Source organism: Anolis sagrei, chromosome 1, assembly GCF_037176765.1.
Source record: "Anolis sagrei isolate rAnoSag1 chromosome 1, rAnoSag1.mat, whole genome shotgun sequence".
In the NCBI taxonomy this organism is placed as follows: Eukaryota; Metazoa; Chordata; class Lepidosauria; order Squamata; family Dactyloidae; genus Anolis; species Anolis sagrei.
In genome coordinates this window covers 67,235,363-67,259,565 of record NC_090021.1, presented here as the reverse complement: position 1 = coordinate 67,259,565, position 24,203 = coordinate 67,235,363, and the positions used below count along the sequence as shown (strand labels likewise).

At 38.5% G+C, this 24,203-nt stretch overlaps 1 protein-coding gene across 2 annotated transcripts in view; it reads right to left on the bottom strand.

Moving 5' to 3' along the window:
- Nucleotides 1-24,203, bottom strand: part of PRKN (parkin RBR E3 ubiquitin protein ligase) — an 878,318-nt gene that overhangs the window by 446,585 nt on the left and 407,530 nt on the right. Inside the window, exon 5 of one of the 2 annotated variants that reach the window (XM_060753691.2) lies at nucleotides 621-704. The exons of the other annotated variant lie outside the window; for it this stretch is intronic. Within the exon in view, the coding sequence (XP_060609674.2) occupies nucleotides 621-704 (84 nt within the window). The remainder of the gene's footprint in view (nucleotides 1-620; nucleotides 705-24,203) is intronic. 2 annotated transcript variants of the gene reach the window in all.

Genomic DNA, 24,203 nt, shown 5'->3' with positions numbered 1-24,203 from the left:
CTACGTGGATCCAGAATAGCTCTCTACAGTTACTTATGGACCCACCACTAAGGCGCTACCCTTGGAAGATAATCATACTTGCCACAATTGATTGGCTATTATGATGATATCCTCTCCTAGTTCTGCAGCTGTGTTTTTTCAAAGAGAAACCACAAAATTCCTTAAAAATAGCAATATGGCCAAACTTGGGTGACTCAAAGCCAAGGATGGGATACAAATTACAAGTAAACAAGTAGCATTTTTTATGGAGCAAAGCGGATTTTCAATAATTTTGTTGTGTGGAAAGGATGTCTGAAGAATTCATTGCTCAAAGAAGCATTTATTTCCCTACCCCCGCCCCCCATGGTCATTTTCATATAACAATAATGTTGAGAGACTTCTAAGGGATAATTGAGAAGTATTGTGACAATATACTCACACATGAAAACTTACATTTCCATCAAGAGATCTCATTTTAGTGTTATTTCAAAATGTTCATACAATATTACTTTTTATTTGGCTCATGATCTATTACCACCAGCCACAATTCTGTCAAAACACATCGCCTCACACTCTTTGGTTCTAGCGCTTTATTTTTCTCAGTCTAGTTTCTTTGATCACTAACATTCACAATCTCTTACCGCTACTTCTCCATTGCAGTTTTGGGACTGGCAAACACCAGTTATTCTGTTTGGAACCAGAACATCTTCCCAGCAAGATGGACCCTTTCCAAAACAAAATAGAAAAGAGAAATTAGATTTAAAATACCAATAGAAAAAAAACCCGTATTTCCTTTTACTTACATTAGAATGTTCCCAGGCAGAAAGGAGTACAAGCAAAAACATCACAGTTGAAAAGAAGAACATCAAAACACAAAAAGAAAGCCCTACATAGATACAGGTATAATGAATATAAAACACACAACAGAATGTACATGAAATGCATTAAATATTGAAATAACATATAAAATTTGTTATTCAAAGCTGCAGAAATGTAAAATCAAATGTTCCACGTATTATTGTCAAAGTTGCTCCTACTGCATAAACCAGGTGAATTATTTAAATTAAAGATGGAAATCTTTAGACTTCCACATGCTTTTGGACTGTGACTCCCAGCAATTCTTGCCACCATAGCCTGTGGTAAGGAACATCAGAAACTATAGTACATGTCCCTCCCATTTTTAAATACCGTTTAGAATACAAAAGCCAGGATTTATGCTCTCAGCCCAACTTGTGATAGCCTCACCTTAGGATCGCCATAAGTCAAAACCAACTTGAAGGCACACAACAAAAACAAGAAACTACCCCAAGGGCTTGTTTTAATGGGAAAAAATTGAGATAATATTATGTCTAGAAATCCCAATATTTTTTGGGATCCCAGTATTTGAAAGTTCGTATTCTCCCATGACCCTGCATTCTTGAGCTTTAAAAACATGGGAAGACACCCCTCTTCCTGCTCTAGTGGAAACTTGAGACCACGCCTTGCTGGTTACTCCACACTTTTTGGAAAATTTTACTAAGAAAGGCCAACTTAGGTGTGTCTCTGATTATCTTCTTCGACTAAGCAAATCTACTTTTATTTAGCTAGATCTTTGTCCCATAAAATATGTTGCTCTAGGTTTCCACTGGATGTTTCATTGCTGTTTTACCTGCCATGGTTTTTCAACTGAATCAGATTAATGTGTATTGTATTTCATTATACTGCATTTCATTTTTTTGTTTTAGGTTGCTTTGAGCACTGTTTGGAGGGATGGCAGGGCATAAATTAACACCCAACATGAAACAAAGAAATACAAATGCGATCTAAATGTTTGAAAAATACATCAATTGCCACACAAGAAAGGTTTGCAAACACATACATGTATAAATATAGATGAAGGGTTAGAAGGCAGGATCATCAAGTTTGCAGACGACACCAAATTGGGAGGGATAGCCAATACTCCAGAGGACAGGAGCAGGATTCAAAACAATCTTGACAGATTAGAGAGATGGGCCAAAACTAACAAAATGAAGTTCAACAGGGACAAATGCAAGATACTCCACTTTGGCAGAAAAAACGAAATGCAAAGAAACAGAATGGGTGATGCCTGGCTTGAGAGCAGTAGGTGTGAAAAAGATCTTGGAGTCCTCGTGGACAACAAGTTAAACATGAGCCAACAATGTGATGTGGCAGCAAAAAAAAGCCAATGGGATTTTGCCTGCATCAATAGGAGCATAGTATCTAGATCTAGGGAAGTAATGCTACCCCTCTATTCCGCTTTGGTTAGACCACACCTGGAATATTGTGTCCAATTCTGGGCACCCCAATTCAAGAGAGATATTGACAAGCTGGAATGTGTCCAGAGGAGGGCGACTAAAATGATCAAGGGTCTGAAGAACAAGCCCTATGAGGAGCGGCTGAAGGAGCTGGGCATGTTTAGCCTGAAGAAGAGAAGGCTGAGAGGAGATATGATAGCCATGTATAAATATGTGAGAAGAAGCCACAGGGAGGAAAGAGCAAGCTTGTTTTCTGCTCCCTTGGAGACTAGGACGCGGAACAATGGTTTCAAACTACAAGAGAGGAGATTCCATCTGAACATGAGGAAAAACTTCCTGACTGAGAGCCGTTCAGCAGTTGAACTCTCTGCCCTGGAGTGTGGTGGAGGCTCCTTCTTTGGAAGCTTTTAAACAGAGGCTGGATGGCCATCTGTCAGGGGTGATTTGAATGCAATATTCCTGCTTCTTGGCAGGGGGTTGGACTGGATGAGGCCATGAGGAGACCATGAGGTCTCTTCCAACTCTTTGATTCTATGATTCTATGATAATGAAAATTGTTACTGGGAAGTCAATAACTTCACACCATGTTTGAGTTCTTCATTACCACAACGAATGTGGTGGTTTTATGACCTCATCAGATTTGGCTGTTTTTGGCGGCATATGAAGTTTTATGACAGAGCCCACTGGCTCCAATCCCACGATGCAGAACTACTTCTGGCAGGGCAAAACTGTAGAAGAACTGGTGTATGTCACTGCTGCAGCAACATAGGAGGCTTCCCATGTTACATTAGGATCAAAGGTGGCGGATGCTTCCCCCTGTGGGATGAGGTGGTGGTTGGGAGAATAAGACAGCTTTATTGTCATTGTGCTATTGCACAACAAAATTAAATACCTTCCCCAGCACACACCACAAAACAACACACCCATCCCTCCACACCCCAACCACCACCACACAGCCCCCAATGCCACATCAATGCGAAACCATGGAGTTCAACATAGCCACGGCTCTAGGAAAAAAAGCTATCTCTCAGTCTGTTTTCCTTGTCTCTATCACCCTGCACTGTCTGCCAGATGGCAATAATTCAAAAAAAGAATATGCTAGGTAAGATATATCCCCAAGAATATACTCTTTCCAAAGAGGGGAGAGGGCAATCAATGATTCTCTGCACATAAGTGTTAACCTTTTGGATTGCCTTCCTATCTGCCACTGTGCAGTTACCAAATCATGTGCAGATGCAATAAGTTAGGAACTCTATAGAACAGCAGTAGAAAGTCACCAGTAGTTTTTCATTCAGTTGTTGGTTCCTTATAAGTCACAGGTAGGATAGTCTCTGCTGAACAGGGTGTGAGGTGATGGGTTCTCCATGCTGAGAAGTGCCAGATTTGCCATGATCCGTGGTGATTTCGGCAGTGTATATGGGGTCATTAGGGTCATTAGTTACTAAAAAAATAGTCTTTTCTTTAGTCCTATCAATATATTTCCTGCAACAGTCTTTGCATTAGGTACAAACCGCTATGAGTCACCTTAGGGCTGAGAATGACGGTATACAAATGAAGTAAATAAATAATAAATAAATACAAGTCATTCAAACTACCTCAGCCTGTTTATGTTTGTACATTTTCCTCACACTTATTAGATTTGAGATTACAATTCCCAGAATCCCACACCCAGCCTGGGGTCCTGAGAGCCATTTGTCCCAAAACAGTAAAATTTCCAAGATCTAAAGAATGCTAATAAAAATTCAGGTATTTAGAGTAAAACAATAGTTAACATAGTTTGAATAAATCATGCCAAGAAAACTGCATGAGAAGGGTGCCCCAAGTATATACACTGAATGATTATAAGAAAAATGAAAATGATGTCAATATATCAGCCAGATTGGTACTAAATAACTGGACAAAAACAAAACATCCCCACTCATGCAAGGAGCACTTCAAGTGTGATTATTTTCTTCTCCCTGAGATTTAGAGAATTCTATCAACCTGTAATCAGCCAGTCAAATGAACTATTGAAATCCCCTGCACATTACATGACTTACAATTATCAGCTTACTTTAATCAAAGAAAAGAAAAAGCTTCCTGATTACAAGATTAAAAAGGCAACTACTTTTGTAGAGATAATCAGCTGGCTACTGGTGTAAGTTTCAGTTCATAAGAAAAACACTATAGTTTTGTTTTTCCAAGGAAACTGGCAGACCTGATTTTTTTAAAATGATATTTAAACAACTTTCAGATGTCACTGGGAGTCTGCATTGTATGGGGATTATACTGAAAGTAATGCTTGTCAGGTCATGATTCCTTGTTTAATAAAATGAGACTAGTGCAGTTACATACGTATGCTAAACAATTCTTTGTCCACAACAACAATTCCCAAACTTTGGTTTTCCAGTTGTTTTAGACTTCAATTTCCAGATGTTCCAATCAGGGATTCTGAGGGCTAAAGTCCTAAACATCTGGAAGACCAAAGTTTAGGAAGCACTGATCCACAATATAGCAAGGTGAATGACGTGATCAGATATTTATTTATTTAGCAATTTTGTATACCGGTCTTCTCCCCTCTATCGGGGGACTCAGGCCGGTTTCGAACAATAAAATCACAAAACCATCATTAAATCATCATATAACATATTGAATTAAAATGTTATAATAGCAAAATGCAATCACATAATAACAATGGTCAGTCGTCATAGTGAATTCGTTGTCCATCATTCATCGTCATCTATCTGATCACAGAAATATTGATTCACTCGTTGAAAGCCAAACCCCATAGCCAGGTTTTCACCCGTTTTCTGAATGACCGAATGGAGGGGGCAGTTCTGATCTCCAGTGGGAGAGAGTTCCAGAGTCGAGGGGCCACTACCGAGAAGGCCCTGTCCCTCGTCCCCACCAGACGTGCCTGAGAGGCCGGTAGGACCGAGAGCAGGGCCCCTCCAGACGATCTTAACAACCTAGATGGGTCATAGGGGAGAATACGTTCGGACAGGTAAACTTGGCTGGAGTCGTTTAGGGCTTTATAGGTTAACACCAGCACTTTGAATTGTGCTCGGAAGCTAATTGGCAGCCAGTGGAGCTGGCGCAACAGAGGAGTAGTATGCTCCCTGTACCCTGCTCGTGTTAGCATTCTGGCTGCCGCATGTTGGACTAGTTGGAGCTTCCGGGCAGTCTTCATAGGCAACCCCACGTAGAGAGCGTTGCAGTAATCTAAACGGGATGTAACCAAAGTGTGGACCACCATGGCCAAGTCAGACTTCCCAAGGTATGGGCACAGCTGGCGCACAAGTTTTAATTGTGCAAAAGCTCCCCTGACCACCGCTGAAACCTGGGGCTCCAGGCTCAGCAATGAGTCCAGGATCACTCCCAAACTGCGAACCTGCGTCTTCAGGGGGAGTGTAACCCTGTCCAGCACAGGCTGTAACCCTATGCCCTGTTCGGCCTTTCGACTGACCAGGAGTACCTCTGTCTTGTCTGGATTAAGTTTCAATCTGTTGTCCCTCATCCAGTCCGTTACAGCGGCCAAGCACCGGTTCAGGACTTGAACAGCCTCCTTAGTAGCAGGTGGAAAGGAGTGACAGAGTTGGACATCATCTGCGTACAGATGACACCGCACCCCGAAACTCCGGATGATCTCTCCCAACGGCTTTATGTAAATGTTAAACAAGATACTGGATCAGGAAGTGCTTAAAACATTTTTATTACAAAGTGAAATTGATAATTTAATGGTTCAGGCCCAGACTATCTCAAAAAACACATCTCTGCATACAGACCAGCACAAGCACTGCTGTCTGCGGAGGAGGCCCTGCTCTCAGTCCCACCCCAATTGCAAACGTGGTTGGTGAGAATGAGAGAGGGGGCTTTCTCTGTGATCACTCCCCACCTCTGGAACTCCCTCCCTACAGAGCTAAAATTTGTTCCCTCTATCCTCTCCTTTAAAATGCTTCTAAAAACCCACCTATGTACTCTAGCTTTCAGAGAGGAGGAAGATGAATACATATTTATATATACCCTTACCTGGTTGTTGAACACCTACCTTCACTTGTTAGAAGGTGTATGCCATCTTAGCTTTAATATTAATATTTTGGTCCAATTTTAATAGTTTTTAAAAAAATGTTATGTAGTAAATGTTTGTGATGCATTATGTTTCTTTATTAAAGTTGGTATTTTATAACTCTTGAGACTGTTTTACCCATTGGTTTGATTTACATTATTATGTGTTGTTCTGCATTGAATGTTTGCCAGTGTGTTATTTTGTTGGAAACCACCCTGAGTCCCCTCGAGGAGATAGGGCGGGTATAAATAAAGCACCAGCACCATCATCATCATCATCATCATCATCATCATCATCATCATCACCATCATCATCATCGGGTTCAAAGGTGATTCAAATGCATTATCACGGTGCAAGCTAATTTGAATAGTACTGTTGTGTTGCTGTTGTTCATTCATTCAGTTGCTTCCGTCTCTTCGTGACCTCATGGACCATCCCATGCAAGAGTGCCTTGTTGGCCGTCACCACCCCCAGCTCCTTCAGAGTCAAGCCGACCACTTCAAGGATACCATCCATCTATCTTGCCCTTGGTTGGCCCCTCTTACTTTTTCCTTCCATTTTCCCCAGCATAATTGTCTTCTCTAAGCTTTCCTTTCTTCTCATGATGTGGCCAAAGTACTTCATCTTTGCCTCTACTATCTTTCCCTCCAATGAGCAGTCGGGCTTTATCTCCTGAAGTATGGACTGCTTGGATCTTCTGGTGGTCCAAGGCACTCTCAGAACCTTCATCCAACACCACAGCTCAAAAGCATCGATCTTCCTTCGCTCAGCCTTCCCTAAGGTCCAGCTCTCACATCCGTAAGTTACTACAGGGAATACCATGGCTTTGACTAGGCGGATCTTTGTTGCCAGTGTGATGTCTCTACTCTTTACTATTTTATCGAGACTGGACATTGCTCTCCTCCCAAGAAGTAAGCGTCTTCTGATTTCCTGGCTACAGTCTGCATCTGCATTAATCTTTGTGCCTAGAAATACAAAGTCTGTCACGGCCTCCAAGTTTTCTCCCTCTATTTCTCAGTTATTAATCATTCTTGTTGCCATAATCTTGCTTTCTATGTTTAACTGCAACCAAGCTTTTGCACTTTCTTCTTTCATCTTGATTAGAAGGCTCCTCGGCTCTTCCTTGCTTTCGGCCATCAAAGTTGTATCATCTGCATATCTAAGGTTGTTAATGTTTCTTCCAGCAATTTTAACCTTAGCCTTGCATTTACCAAGCCCCGCACATCGCATGATGTGTCCTGCATAGAAGTTGAATAGGTTGGGTGCAGGCATGTAGCCGGGGGGAGGGGGGGCTTGAGGGGCTTCAGCCCCCCCCCCCCAAATTCTCAGGGTGGTCTTTAAACTGTTAAACATTATTTAAACTGTTATGCTTATTCATATCATGATCTGATCACCATGCTCAATACATCTCATATGCATGGGGCTATTGGGATAACGATACAAAAGGTTTGCTAGGGTAGATCCTCAGTCCTCCCCCCTTTGAATAAAACTCAGCACCCCCCGAATCAAAATCCTGGCTACGGGCCTGGTTGGGTGAGAGTAAACAACCCTGCCATACGCCTTTCCAAAACTTGAACCAGAAGGTTGTTCCATGGTCAGTTCTTACTGTTGCTACTTGGTCATTATACAGATTCCTCAGAAGAGACAAGATGATTTGATATGCCCATACCACCAAGAACTTGCCACAATTTATTATGATCCACACAGTCAAAGACTTTAGAATAGTCAATAAAGCAGAAATTGATGTTTTCTGAAACATCTATTTCTATACAGTTGTAGACAGAGTTATTTTCCACATATATGTGATTACGTATGTCTCATGTTGTTAATAAAGAAGTTACGACAGGAATTATTTCCAGTATGACCCTCGTTTACAACTGTTGCATACAAGGGAGAATGATAGTCAATACATATTTCCTGCACCACTGCCTGAAAACATGTGTCTCATTTTGATTTAGTGCAGAAATGGAAAAGTGTGATCTATGAACCACATGAAGCCCTTGCCCAGAAGTTTCCCAATCTGCATGGAAAATATTGAGACATTGTGTGGATTTTGCTTGATTTTTTTTATTAAGAACGGTACAGAAATTCCCTGAAACATTCAGCAACATGCAAAAACTCTCAGCCCATAATCCTCCAAACTTATGCCAATTGTTTCCACTTGCCTGAATCCCTCTCAAAATGAGTACAAGGAAGAGATGTGACATCAGTTCAATTTCCTAAAATAGCTAACGATATATTATGTCAAGTCCAGAACCAGCAAAAAGACATTCTTTTTGGATAGAAAATTGTGATCAGCCCTTGCACTGTTCGTTACAGTGGTTGCTGCCATTCCCACTGGGGGCTTCCATCACCTACAATCACACAGAAAGCATTTCTACGTTTCACATCAAGGTGATCTTTTTAGAAAGGTGCTGCCAACCTGTTGCTGCCAACCTGTTTCCCACATTTTCCAAAGGACCTCCTAATATTCAAAAACAGCTGCAGTGCGGATTCAACAAAATGGCATTCCCCAATCTCTCCCAGTTCTATTCATATGGAGTTTGACTCCAATCTGGTGATTTCAGTCACACTTTTTGTGTTGCCTGAGTAGTATGCTTGCCATTTATATGCTCTCACATCCTATGCTGCTCTGACAATATTTGAAGCAGGGAATACATATAAGAGGGGCAGGCTACATAGGTCTATAGAATCTGCAACTATTCTGCAAACCAATTCTTCATTCAAGTAATACTGATGTAAAGAGTGACCATGTTACCTGTTCCTCCTGCTGTGCATTTCAAAATTTATCAGAGCAGTATGCAAGGTCGACATAGCAAGCATGCTCTTCAGCTTGTATAAAATTGCCTCTTGCTGTGCATGCACCATGACAAGCCATCCGTTTGCATTAACATGCTCAAAAGGATTTTGGCAACATTTATTTTCCATTTTGATTTTCCAATTTTAGCAACACACCAAGAGGTTAAAATCCCAGCAAGCTCTGCAAATTTTGTTTCTGCTAATACAGAAAGAAATGTTATGAACACTTGAAGCAACAGCAGCACCATGGAACATGCTACCAATCTTTCAAAACAAAAAAAACAAACAGATTTGGTTACAATGACCAGCATATAGCGCAGATTTCAACAGTTTGCATCCAAAACTATTTGAGAGGTGACACCAGCATTATGTACATACCCACAGAGACCTGAGGAAAGGTATATAGTAAATAAGCCAACACTTAAGAACAGAAAATTCTTATCCACTGATCTCTAAAATATTTTGTCTTCACTTTGTACTTATGTGCCAGGTTTTCTGTCCAAAAACTGTCTTCTCCTTATTGAAGAAAAATGTATGTAGAATAACTCAATTTCAGGCCACGCAAAACTTTTGAGCCTACTATTGCTAATATTTAGGCAACATTAAAACTGCAACCTATGGAAATTATGAAAAAAAAAACCCGCAAATATATAAGAGCCCACTGATTCTAATGTGAGTCATTGTATCTCCAATTTCCAGCTACTCTTCTTCAAAATTCACTCCACTTTCAGAGAATTTTAAAATCAGTATTTTAGTTTCTCTCCATTTTCTCACATGTGAGTGTATCTTGAGTGGCAGTAAATAACATTATCCCATTGAATTATGACTAGAGGAGGAGGAAGATAAGTGTCAGTTGTACCTAAAACAGGAGCAAGGAAAAGTACCACATGCGAGCCCCAAGACTTTTAAAGCCGCCAAAGCCACCAAACAAAATACCCCCTTCCCCCAAATGCTCACCCACATCCTTGGTGGTATGGGAAGAGTTTGGACAATTTCCCAATTTTAAAAATATGTTGGGTATGGGGCCATGCTAAGATGCAACCCTTCAAAGAAGCATGGAGCCATCAAGTCACCAGCAACTCCTCATCTCTTTCCAAAATCCATGCACAAATAAACATAAGGTCAATGCAACACTTCTTTTTCCTCAATGACATTTCATAATGGGATTGATAGGATTGCAGTTTTTGTTGTTAAAAGCCCAAATCATGTGCACCAGTCTGCCCACCCATGCCCAGAAACTGATTATTTGGTTCATTGGTTGTTGGTTTGATGATTTGTTATAATGTTGCTGTTTTATTCTGTTTTATGCTGTTGTTTATGCATTTTAGTGTGTTATTTTAACTATGTTGACTGAACTCATCCCCATGTAAGCCGCCACAAGTCCCTCCGGGGAGATGGAGGTGGGATACAAAAATAAAGTTATTATTATATTATTATCATAGGCTTGACATGGTTTATTTACAGACAGGTTGCAACTGCTTTCCTCTAAGGCCATGAAAGTAGTTGATAAGACACAGGCTCCAATGAAGGGATACAGAGTGGTATTCAATCACATTATACCAAGACGGCACTATTATTTTACTTTAATTGCCTTAATTCTATATTATGGAATCCTGCAGTTTGTAATTCGGTGGGGCATCCAGGCACTCTGCTGAGAATTATAAGTGCCCCTCCCTAAACTGCAAACCCCCAAATCAGAGGATGTAGCCATGGTGTTAAAGTGGAATATTAGCACTGTAATGGTGAATTGCGAATAGTGTGGTATGTGTAAACCAGTGTGGCACCATATCATGAGGCATTCGATTTTCCCATGTCAAATAAAAATATGCTGTTTTAGGAAATAATGTTATAGGTTGTGATCTCCTCCTCAAACCTCAGAGTGTGAGAACCATTATGATAAGCCATATTTTGACTGATGGTGAATGGAGCAGGTTTCAAAGTAGGAAAACAATAGCAGAAGTATCATACTAGAGAAATTAACCTGAATGATCAAATGATCTTGTTGAACTGAGTTTTTTAACACTTGAAATCACGAAAATGTCAGAAACTCAGATCATCAACAAAAGGCAATGGTTCATCAAATAGTTTAAAACATTCAGGACTGAACTGTTAAAATGTTTACTGAAGTTTTCTTTGGGGATCAAGACACTGCTGAATATAATTTAAAATATCTTCATGCCAGTGGATAAGTACATGAGAGATGTAAAATATTAAAATATCCGGCACATTGATTCTTATTGTTTATTCAGAAACCAGAAATGTTTGGGTCACCTTTCAGACAAAACAAGTTCCAAGGAAACTTGCAGTTAAACATTAATGCAATGTTGAAACTTTAAATAGTTCAGCAAAACTAAGCAGAATTTTTTAAGAAAAGGAAATGTGAAGTTAAAATAATAATATATTTATATCAACAACAACATCTGTTGCTGCTGCTACTAGTAACCGATGCAAATTTGCATTTAATCCCAGGGAATGCTTAGACTCCACTGTGAAACAGAGTGAGTGAGGAGTGTGTACATGTGTGTATATGTAGGCACAACATGCAACCAGATTTGTGCCATCAAAGACAAAAATCACATTCTGGAAATATTTCATTTCATGACCGTAGAAAGGCTTTTCTTCTGAGAAAAACAAAAAAACCCATAAAAACAAAGCACGCATTTGGATAAATGGTATTTAAGGGACTTTTGGAACTAAAAATGGGATTTTTAGATATGCACACTAAATTTCAATATAACCTTTCAAACGGATGAATCCAATCAAGTAAAACTACAGCCCTAAGTTGATCTGAACTAAGTGTTTGATGATAGGGTCTCTTGAAGATTCATGGTGTTGCCATAAGTCAACAGCTACAAGATATAAGCTGCTTAAAGAGCAATTGGTGTCACCTAAGTTTTTAAATTTCTTTAAAAGTCCAGTCTAGATATATCTATTGTTTTTTTAAAAAAGAAATGTTTACTAAAAATGAGAACAGTTACAGTAAAATGATTACAGAAGAAACAAAAATCTGACAAAGGTCAAATATTTTTCATATTTGCCTATTTAAAACAACTAGAGTCTCAGGTAAAATATATAGCACAGATTAGAAAAGGCATAAATCAAATGTAAAATGATACTAGTGTAGTCAAATAGCACAGCCAGGGGAACTCTTTTAAATGCACACAGTTTATTTCTTTCCCAAATAAAATAAACAGCACTGGGCAACACAGATCTTATAGTGTCAGACCTGTTTCTGGATAAATTTGATCTGTTGATTCCAAAAAGTGGCACCAATTTCCCCTTATCAACTCTAGTTTGTCAGATACAGATGTCATATACCACCCTTCAATCTGCTCACCCATAAAGAATCAAGATATTTTTATGTAGTGTTTAAATTAATATCTTTTAAGCATGGACACTTATTAAACAGTAAAAGAAAAAGTGTATTATGTGAAAATTTACGCATTTCATACCAAAAGTACAGATTTATAATATAAGCTTTTCATAGTATTGTCGAAAGCTTTCATGGCTGGAATCTCTGGGTTGTTGTAGTTTTTTTGGGCTGTATGGCCATGTTCTAGAAGCATTCTCTCCTGACATTTTGCCTGCATCTATGGCAGACATCATCAGAGGTTGTGAGGTCTGTTGGAAACTAGGAAAATTGGGTTTATATATCTGTGGAAAGTCCAGGGTGGGAGAAAGAACTCTTGTTTTTTGGAGCTAGGTTACTTCCTTTCTGTTGAAATTGTCCACATGCTTATGGATTTCAATGGCTTCTGTGTAGCCTGTCATGGTAATTGTTAGAGTGGTCCAACATTTCTGTGTTCTCAAATAATATGCTATGTCTAGGTTGGTTCATCAGGTGCTCTGCTATGGCTGACTTCTCTGGTTGAAGTAGTCTGCAGTGCCTTTTATGTCCCCTGTGTCATTTCTATGCACTGGGAGACCTCTGGCTACAGTCTACTGTAGGCTGGGTAAGTTTTCTTTACTTTTCAAAGGGGTTTGGGGGCTTTGGAGGAGTGGAGTGGGTATTCCCACAGTTTTCCGGACTAATTTATTCCATAAAATTGTGGGAATGGCATCTGGACTGCAATATTCTGCAGTCCAGAACTGGGAATAGTGGGTTTTATCCTGTGCCTTCCAAGAAGGTGTGGAATAAACCTACTATCTAATTAATTCACTACAAACCAGGGTTTTCCTGGTTTGTAGCGAATTAATTCGGGATTGTCCAGGATGTCATCTGGACAGCCCCTTCTTTATTGCAGGAGTTAATGCAATAAAGAGGCTGTTTGGATGCACTCTATATTAATTTCTAGACGTTGACCATGTAGGACTTAGAGATTCCTAGGGACAGTATATAAATCAAACCTGTGAATAATGAAAGACAGAAAAGTAAACTTCTCAAATGTGGAAAGCCAACCAGTCTAATATTTTAAAGACATCATTTTTTTCCCTGAGTAAGTCTGATATGTATTGGTTAACTACTTTGTTTTGGAGTCAATGGCAGCAACCAATGAGGGGACAAGGGGACAATATGCATGTGTTGAAGCACATAGTTAAATGTGGAGATGAACTGGAAAGAAAAATATAGTGTTAGGACTAATCACTCTGTAACTTTCATATCTCAATGCAAATCAAGCTTTCGTGTGAATGTGATGGGTACGCTGACATGAATGTGGGATATGCCTATTGGTGTATGCCTCACAGTGCTTCAATTGTTCCTAAAATCAACCTATTCAACCAATAATGCAGAAATGGCTTGAAAATGTCTCACAATCCCACAATACTCCACAATCTAATTGAGCATGATAGGCCAGAAACATTATTGAGCAATTTAGCAAAGTCCTTGCAGGTGTTATTTGGACTATAGTACAGAAAATGTTACAGAGACTACCAACAAAAACAATGTTTTTAGAACTGTCTTTAAAATAGATTAAACGATTGTATTTATTGGAGAGTTCTCAAGGAATTAAAATATGCAATTGCTGAATTGCAAAACAAAATATGTACAATTCAACTACTGTATAACCAATTTTCTTCTTTATTTTAAAGTTTCAAAGTAATAAGAAGTCTAGGAAAATAGCAACATTTGAGCTTAATATCTATTCCTGGGAAATCGTTTTTTAATAATGTTAAACTGCAAAATATAAGGAATCCATTTTAGGAACAAACATCATGGTTTCCTTTAAAATAAGAGCACAGCCTTGCCTTATTTTATGACACACAAGCCAGTGTTTACATGAATTTTCAAAAAGCTATTGAGAAAGTCAGTCATTAGTCATAGGGGGAAATCTTGTGCATTTCTTGAAAAGAAATAAAAATTCTTGACAATGAATAGTAGTAGCAGTAGTAGTAGTAGTAGTAGTGGACCTGAACCCTATCCCATCTCTGCATACAATAGAGCTATCAACATTCTTAAATGATTTAGTCTTGGCTAATAATCTTATTATTGTATTGTTAAAAGCTTTCATAGCTGGAATCTTATTATTGTATTGTCAAAAGCTTTCATAGCTGTGACAGTTCACCTGCATCTGTGGCTGAAGATGCCATAGGTGAAAGGTGAAACATCAAGAGAAAATGCTACTAGAACATGGCCATACAGCCTGGAAACCACACAACACTCCAATATTCTTATTGTGTGCCTTCAAGTTAATTCTGACTTGTAACGAGATGTTCTTGGCAAGATTGGTCTTACTCTCACGATGAGAGTGGTCATTCATGACCTCATCCTACTAGGGGTAGGAGGAAGAGGGGGAATCATTTTCTAAGGACTTCATCAGACAGGCAGTTGGAAAGAGGGGAAAATGGGGAACAGCAGAGGGAACTCTCTTACTCTGTTCCCTCCTGTCAAGGTCCATGTTCTGCCATCCCACATCCTTTCCCCCTTCAGGTTCGTCTTTCCCCTGCATTCGTCCATTTTGTGCCATTAGGAGTCAGGTAATACCAGACTTCACTAAAGGCACTCTGGGCTCTGTTTCTCTACGCTGCCAAAATGGAGCTCCAGAGTTTCTACTGGAAATTGCCCTGTGTCATGTGATGCACTCAATGGGACTCCATTTTGGCAGCGTAAAAACAAAAACCAGGGATGCAGAGGAGGCTGTGTCTGATGAGATTGGAAGTGTGGCATTTAGTGGCCTTCTGTTTCCAAAGGAAATGCAGGATTTAACAATAGTTCCATCTCACCTTAAAATTCAATAGCTGCCATCTCACTTTAAGATGAGATGCAAAATGAAAGTGGTAAAGTCAATTGTACCCCTGCTTCACAAAAGACAAAATCCACCAGAAACAGTCCTACATCATATGCTGGGGTCTGTGTGACTCTGTCATTAAAGTGAATAGAAACAATACCCCCCCCCCCCTTTTATGGGATGAGGTTACCAGTGAATGTTATAGTCTTACAAGGCTTTTATCCTACTCTGCCAAAGAGTACTGGTACCTCACCAAACAACAAATTCCATACAATTGAACAGTCGAAACAGTATCAAACTGCATTAATTCTACAGTTTACCTAGATGTGTTGATGCATCCATAGTCTAATGCTCAAAGCAGTATACCACACTGGCTCTGAAGTCATTTCAATAGAAGGAATGAGAATGATGCAATTTTTGTCAAGAACTATGAGAAATGTTAATTGTGCCATAAGAATATAAAAAACAGTGCCAGGAGAGTATAAGTAAACTCCACTGGATAACTTTGAGCATGTCACACTTGCAGCCTCAAATGAAGGCAAGAGGTAACCCCCTCTGAACAAATTATGCCATGAAAGGGTTGCTATGCATCAGAAATCACTTGGAAGCATGCAGCAACAACAAATCTGTAAAGTAATTGTAAAGTAATAACATATTCAAAAATAGTCTATCTTTTATAGCAATACAAAAAGGCACAGAAAAGACATTAGGCTTTCAAATTGGGTGATTCATTTTTATGTGTGTTTAACAAGTTTAATTTAGGAGAGCCAAGTGATTGCCGTCATCCATCTAAGCCTCCTATGTTAAGAATAATCTCACTGCAGCATAAATGGGACTTTTAACCACCAAGATTAGAGTCAGGCAACAACCACATGACATACTTCTAAGTGTTACATGATAGGAGATCTCATTTCAATTCAGAACGTGGAAATGTATTTGAATAGCAACAGATACTATCACATAAATCTTCATTTATTTCACTGTCCCTTATATCTTTATAATTGCTAATCCAACTGGACTATATTTATTAAATGAGACAACACATGCATTAAATTTTAAATTGATGTCTGATCATCATCATAAAACCCTATCTCAGTGGTTCTCAACCTTCCTAATGCCGCAACCCCTTAATACAGTTCCTCATGTAGTGGTGACTCTGAACCAAAAAATTATTTTCATTGCTACTTCATAACTGTAATTTTGCTACTGTTATTAATCATAATGTATATATCTGATATGCAAGATGTATTTTCATTCACTGGACCAAATTTGGCACAGATACCCAATACGCTCAAATGTGAATACTGGTGTGTTTGGTGGGGGGAGTAATTTTGTCACATGGGAGTTGTTGCTGTGGGATTTATAGCTCACCTACAATCAAAGAGCATTCTGAATTCTACCAATGATGGAATTGGGCAAAACTTCTCACACAGAACTCCCATGACCAACAGAAAATTCTGTCTTTTCTTATGGTCTTTGGCAGCTCCTCTGACACCCGCTTGCAGCCTCCCCCCACCCCCCGGGGTCTCAACCCCCAAGTTGAGAGACGCTGCACTATCTCTTTGTTCCCAAATGTTTGCCTGAATTTTGCAGCAAACTTCTCATTCCAGCATGCAAAGCATAGGTTAAAATATCACTGACCATTTTAAAGGAGTGGCCAGAGATAAGGTTGGGCTTGAGTGAAGAAATATCAGAGAGAGAAAACAAGTAAGCAAGAAAAAAAACCCTCCATTTCTGCTCTCATCCACAATGGTCTCCATTCCCTGTCCTTTATTTTATTCTTGAATGTTAAAAGAGGAATGTTAACCTGTCTCTTCAGCTGTCTTGTAGATTTATGTCTTGTTTGTTTTATCCAGAGCAAAAAAAAGAGGATCACAAACAGTGTCAGATAAAACTGCTACTTTTATCTCAAAACTGTCCTGTGGAATGCTTTTGAGATCAAACAAGGTGGCAGCCAACCTCATGAGCATATCTGAGAAAATACATTTGATGGGCCTATCCACTATCTTCAGTACAAAGGTAAACAGGTTTAACTGACATGGTGCCTCCGGAGGAAGTGTTTCTGGAAAAGGATCATGGATTAATATAATATTGTTCCTAGCATCTATGACAAAAGACAAGCCAAGTAAATTGAAAGCTAGCATAATATAGTAAATATAGCAGAACACAAACGAATAAATCATTTCAAATGCTTGACATTAGAGTATATTTATCATAGTGCAGATATATTCTAACATATGCTTTCTCCTTCCCAAATATTCTAATGTGATTTTATAAACATGAACAAAATGCAGATCTCTGAAAAACAAAAGGATCAAAATTGGTATATGGTTGAAAACAGACTACAAACAATGTGAAAACATTAGATTGCTCCTTTATTCCTCATAGGTTTATCAATTTCAGCAATCCGTTGACTTGAAATTTTGCCATCAATACAGTTTTAAAATGTGTGCAGTGTTTAACATTCACAGGCAAGTCTGTACAGTTTTGAATTATGATATCTCCCAATATTTTGCAAGCTTCTAACTTTGAGGATACGGTCATCGGGGCTGGTTTATTTTCTAGACCACTGAAACATAAACTAGGAATGGAAGGGTATCTATCAGTAGTTAAAGCACTGCCTCTTCCATACCAATCCTGTGTCTATACTTGGGTGATCTTGACTGGCTATTCTAAAAAAAAAGTCTCTATTATGGTGCTCCAGGCCATAAAATTGCCAACTTGAGGGAGACAAGCAAAGATATTCTGACTGGTTAAAAAGTATTTCTTCCAGCTGGTTTTAGCCTCACCACTTTGCAAAGTCTCTCCCCCCCCCCCCCCAGTTGCTTTGCTTTATGACAGCTCAACATGTTTTCCTTCTGTTTTACTGTTGAATGTTGTTTTTAAATTGGTAGCTCTCAGAAGATGCTGAGGGGCAATGGAAGTGAAGCAGCAAAGCAGGCGTAAATATTCAAATCAAGACATCCAATCTGTTAGCATTCAAGAAATGTGATGTTATTCTTCTACCCAAGTAAATTGACTTGTAAGGAGGAGGAGGAGGCAGGCAAGTAGGACAAAAGGTGAAATTAAAGATGAAACTATAGTTCCTCTGAGGCCCCAGCTCAGATTGAACTGCATTATATGATCAGTGTAGACTCATATAATGCAGTTCAGTTGCATCTAGCTGGATTATATGACCATATAATGCAGTTAAATCTGCATTATAATTACAGTGTAGATGAGACCTGAGAGAAACTTATTCAAGAAAAGAGGCATTATAATAATACATCTGAGTGATAGGTCTTAGCAGTCCTGACTCAATTTAATCCCACGTTTCTTGAAAGAGAGGAAAAATAGGCAATTGACTGACCATGACTTACTATTACTCAGACTCAGGGTGCAACTACACTGTAGAATTAATGAAGATTGACACCACTTTAACTGCCATGGCTCATACTACAGAATTATGGAAATTGTATTTTTACAAGGTATTTAATATTCACTGTCAAAGAATGCTGATGCTTGACCTAACTATAAATCTCAGGATTCAACAGGACTTCACATAGTGCCAAATTATTAATTCTACAGTACAGATACACTCTCAATCTAATTCTTTACCTCTTAGCAATTTTGTCTTCTATCTTTGAATACAGCAGAGGTAGGAAATAAGTAGTAGCAAATGCAGTCAATTCCTTTTTTGCTATACATAAGTCACAACTGACAGACAGCCCCTGTAGCCCAGGATCCAATTCCAGGTTTCCTGTTTATTTATTTATTTATTTATTTGCTTTACTTCTATACCGCCTTTCTCAGCCAAAAAAGGCGACTCAAGGCGGTTTACATAGTAAAGGTTAACACAACAACATCAAAAAGCAGTTAAAACACATTATACAAAACATATCAAATCAAGCAATCATTAACATAAACGTGCGCCTCAGCAAACAGATCAAAATCAGAATCCGCAATCGTAATCCTTATACCAATTCCTATGTTCGATTGTACCATCTTACTGTGTTTCATTGCACAATTATCCAAACGCTTGTTCATAAAGCCAGGTCTTGACCTTCCTCCGGAATGCCAGCAGTGAGGGGGCCTGTCTGATGTCCACAGGTAGGGCGTTCCACAGCCGGGGGGCCACCACCGAGAAGGCCCTGTCTCTCTTCCCTGCCAACCGCGCCTGCGATGCGGGCGGGACCGAGAGCAGGGCCTCCCCAGATGATCTTAATTATCTGGCAGTGTGGACTCATATAATCCAGTTTAATGCAGAAAACCTGGGATCAGATCCTGGGATATAGGGCCTGTCTGGAAGGGCCCTGAGTTGGATTAAACTATAATATGACTTAGTAGTATAACTGTAACCTTACACTACTTTGGTAGCTACAAAGGTATAGCATCTTCAAAAATGGAAGAAGAGAAATAATATATGCTTCTACTATAGGTTTATACTGTGCTATGGCTTCATGACCTATTGTGAGTGATGAAAAATTGACAGGAGGACAATGTATTTGTAATACAAAAAATAAAGTTAGTATTTAGATTATTAAAGTAACTAAATTACTGCAAACTGTGTGACCCAATTCTTGATCTGGTTTGCGGATGACTAGTCATCGGCAAACCAGATCAACAATTGGGTCACACAGTTTACGGAAAATCTACACACACAGAGATAGATACCTACATAAAACTCCAACCATCATCCAAGTCGAAAAAGAAGCATAACCAAAAGACTATTTGTTATGTTTAATAAATGGGGGAAAGGAGCCTCTGGTGGTGCAATGGGTTAAACCCTTGTGCCAGCAGGACTGCTGACTGACAGGTCAGAGGTTCGAATCCAGGGAGAGCAGGTTGAGCTCCCCCTGTCAGCTCCAGCTCCCTATGTGGGGACATGAGAGAGAAAAAGTAGTCATCATGGCCACTAACCACTTGTGGTGGTATTTTGGAATACAATTAATCAATTTTTAAAACTAATTTTCCTAGTTCTGTCATGTAGAGAGAGAGAAAAACACATCATTATTCATGAATAATTATTACTTTCCTGTATTAATGCATTTGTAAACATTTATTTTGATAAAGTATACATTTCAGTAATCTTCTGAAAAATACACAGCAACGCAGAATATTAATATTAATGATAACTTCATATATTGTGTGAATTGACTTAAGACAAACAAAGAACAAAATAAAACCTATTAATAAAGATTTTTTCAATTATTCTGCAGCCCTGAGGGATTCCTCTAATCTCCCCCTCTCCCTGCATGTCAGTTCTCAATCTTAAACACATCTTAACTTAAAACACTTGTAATGAGACAGATTTGCATATAAACTTGCCAAGACAACTTAATGTACAAATCAAGGACTTTAATTTGAATTTTACTATTAACAACCATAATTACTGACCTTGTCTTACAAATAACTTGTGACACACTTCCATGTAAATAATTTCTGCCACAATGAAGTATTCAGCAGCAGTAATAAATCAAAGATACAAGGGAAGTAAATTCCTACATATGATAATTATGAAATAATGAAAATTGTTCTCGATATGGTAACTGATATTCTTCGCTTTATGTGGAATGGGTTACAGGGATCATGGAAATCCTTTGCTCCCATTGCTCCATTGGCTGCTAGTTTGCTTCAGGACATAATTCAAACCACTGTTTATAATCTCTTAAAGAGTTCTCAGACTTAGCTCCAGGCAATCTGACATATTTTACCAATAAGCCTATTCTGATTTTGAGATCTACAGGAGAGATCATTCTTTCAGTCTCATCACCTTCCAGGAAAATGCTGTAGGGCAGTGGTTTTCAACCTGTGGGTCCCCAGATGTTTTGGCCTACAACTCCCAGAAATCCCAGCAGGTTTACCAGATGTTCTGGGAGTTGAAGGCCAAAATATCTGGAGACCCACAGGTTGAGAACCACTAATATAGAGCTTCCTCAATGGTTGACCTTATACTTTGAAAATTCCATACTAAAAAGCCTAGAATGGCTGTGAACAGGTGAAGACTTTTTAAAAAATGCAGACAAGCTTTTAGAAACAAAGGCTTTTAAGGAAAGGTCTATAAGTGTTATTGAGATAGATTAGATAGGAAGACAGTAAAATATTTTACTGTGCTAATCGCTTCTTACCCTTTTAAAGTACAGGGTGTTTTGAAAAGATGGACCCAATTTGAAATTGCTGTATCTCATCAACCAAGAATCAACCATGAATAAAACTCTTACCACTTGAAAAGGTAGGCCACAGAGTTTTAGAGGACCTTTCCAATGCACAAACAACCCCCTAATCTCAGTTATTTGCAAGATGCTGACCCCACAACATAACATAGTCTCAATTTTCAGGTATTTTTTAGATTTGTTTCTGGCTCAAAATAATTCACAAAACTTGACAGCTCAGTAACTTGTTAAATTGTTTGTCATTTTTTGTGTAATTGTAACATGTTATCATCGTGTAATATACTGTTTTGAAATTGGGTCCATCATTTTGAAATACTTCATTTAATATTTTAAATTATTTTATTATTGTTAATGGTTTAGTTCTAGTTTAAAGTTGACATTCTTTAACCTTTTAAACTAGATTACAATCATTTAAATTTGTAAACTCCTTAAAGTCCCAATCTCATGGGGAAAATATAAATAAAGATTATGGTGATCATGGTGAAAATGAACATTATTTTGGGAACTTGTCCCATTGAATAGAGAAGCTAAGCAATACAGCTCAAACAACAGGTTTGAATGACTGTTCTGAATTTTCAGAGCATTACCATTTTAAAAGATCAATTAGAAAAGTGTAGGACAGGTTTTGAGATGAAATGTTTCGCTGTGAAACATTTGGTTAAGACCCTTCCTGACCTAGAACAGGCCCAAGTTCCTGAATGATGCCGTATTACAACTCCTTAAATACTGCATTTTCAAACTGTTAAATCAAGATTATATACAAAATGTCTGTAGAAAATAGATTGCTACATCATTTATTTCTGATTGTTGCATATAAGCAATATCGAAGAAGCAGAGAGAAAGGAATCACTAAAAGTATTACGAGTGGAAGAAGCAAAACATTTGTATCAGTGGGAAATACATAAAGATCAGCAACAGAGCAGAAAAATCTTAGCATGCAGTGTTGCTCTTTTGAATTCATAAATTATAGAATTGTTGTGTGCCTTCAAGTCATTTCTGGCATTTCAGGCTAATTATTAAAGGGTAGAGGTTTGATTGAGGGAGCAGGATTTGTTCATAGGGGTTTGCCTTTGCCTTCCTCTGAGGCTGAGAGTGTGATTTGCTCAAGGCCATGCAACAGGTTTTCAAGGTCGAGCAGAGATTGAAACTTTGATCTCCAGAGTCATAATCATTGCATTATGCTGACTCTGCATGCATTATATAGTAACTGAAATGATATTTTAGAAGAAATGTAACTTCTAGAAGAAATGTAACAGATAGTTTATAGAAAGAAAACTTTGACACATTTGCTTGTAACAAGTACAGATCTGATTACTTAAGGTAAATGTGAAAGGAACCTTCAAGGGTGGGAGGAATGACAAGTTATAATGGAAAGAAAGGGTAGGGTTTCACAACCACATCTTTGTTACAGTTCTATAAGTGTGGGGAGGTATGCTGAATTCTTCATCTAACTACTACTACTACTACTCTGGGATTCCAAATTCAGACTGACAAGAGTTTTGGAGCACAGTACTCCTGACCTCATGATCATGTTAAAAAACAAAGTATGGATCATAGATGCTGCAATCCCAGGCAACAACAGGATTGAAAAACAACTGGAAAAGCTGATACGATATGAGGATTTAAAGAACTGCAAAGACTCTGGCACAAGCCATTAAAGGTGATCCCAGTGGTGTTTGGCACAATTTTCTCTGATATCTTGTTTGTTATCATTCCCCTTAACATTTCCATGTTGAAGACGAGAAATGATTTCAGAATTCAACAAAAGACATGAAGTTTCACACCAACATGGGAGCTTGGAAGAGGCACTTTAACTCCAAATGCAGCTCATAAGCATCAAGTTCTCACCTCTCTTATATGTTTGATTTATTATTTGCATTTATTTGTGGAATTTTCACTAGAATTTTTGACGCCGCTTTAAAAAACAGAAATCACATACAATTTGAATCTGTATAGGTTTTTTTTCACCCATTAATAGGGAGACTAGGGCCAAATGGCAATTGGGATCAGATAGTTGATGGACAGTGATAGTTTTATATTAGTGATAGTTTTATCACAAGTACTTGCCCAGTGCTAGCAATAAAAGCCACATAATCTTACCTTTATTTTTCTTTGATGTTCCTAAGTACACTATTTTTTTTTGGAGGGGAAATGTTAAATGGGAGGTGATTTCAACAAAACCAGACTTTCCATATTAAATTATAACTGCAAATTAATCAAGACTTTCTGGAATATGCTTGGGCAAAGAATCTGATGAAAAAGAACATAAGCACTGTGAAGGTACACAAAAAAAATCTTTCCTATATGACCTCATATTTAAAACTTTACATCTGATTGTCACTATTTATTCTCTATGTGTAAACAGAATGGTGTTAGTTTGGGGCTGAAGACTGATGAAAAAGCTAAATCTGTACAAACAAGTGTTTGATACGCGAGATGCACGATTTTGAATGTCAGCCTCTAATTGAGGCATTGCCTTTCTTGACAAACAAACACATGGTTCATAAAGGCAAGCGGCTCCCCTTTAGTTATGAATAATTGCAGAGGGATATGATTTCCCTCGCCTCACAAACTGAAGGCCATGCTGCTTGAGATGGTAGTTTCCAAATGGATGAAAGAACCATCAGAAAATATATGGAGAAAAATAATGGCCAGTGCTACCCTTGAGTCTCCTTGTGGAGAGAAAAGGTTGGGCACATAATAATAATAATAATAATAATAATAATAATAATAAAATGTTTGCATCCAATTGACATTTTTCAACTGCGGGAACATGTGGAAATCATAGAATCATAGAATCAAAGAG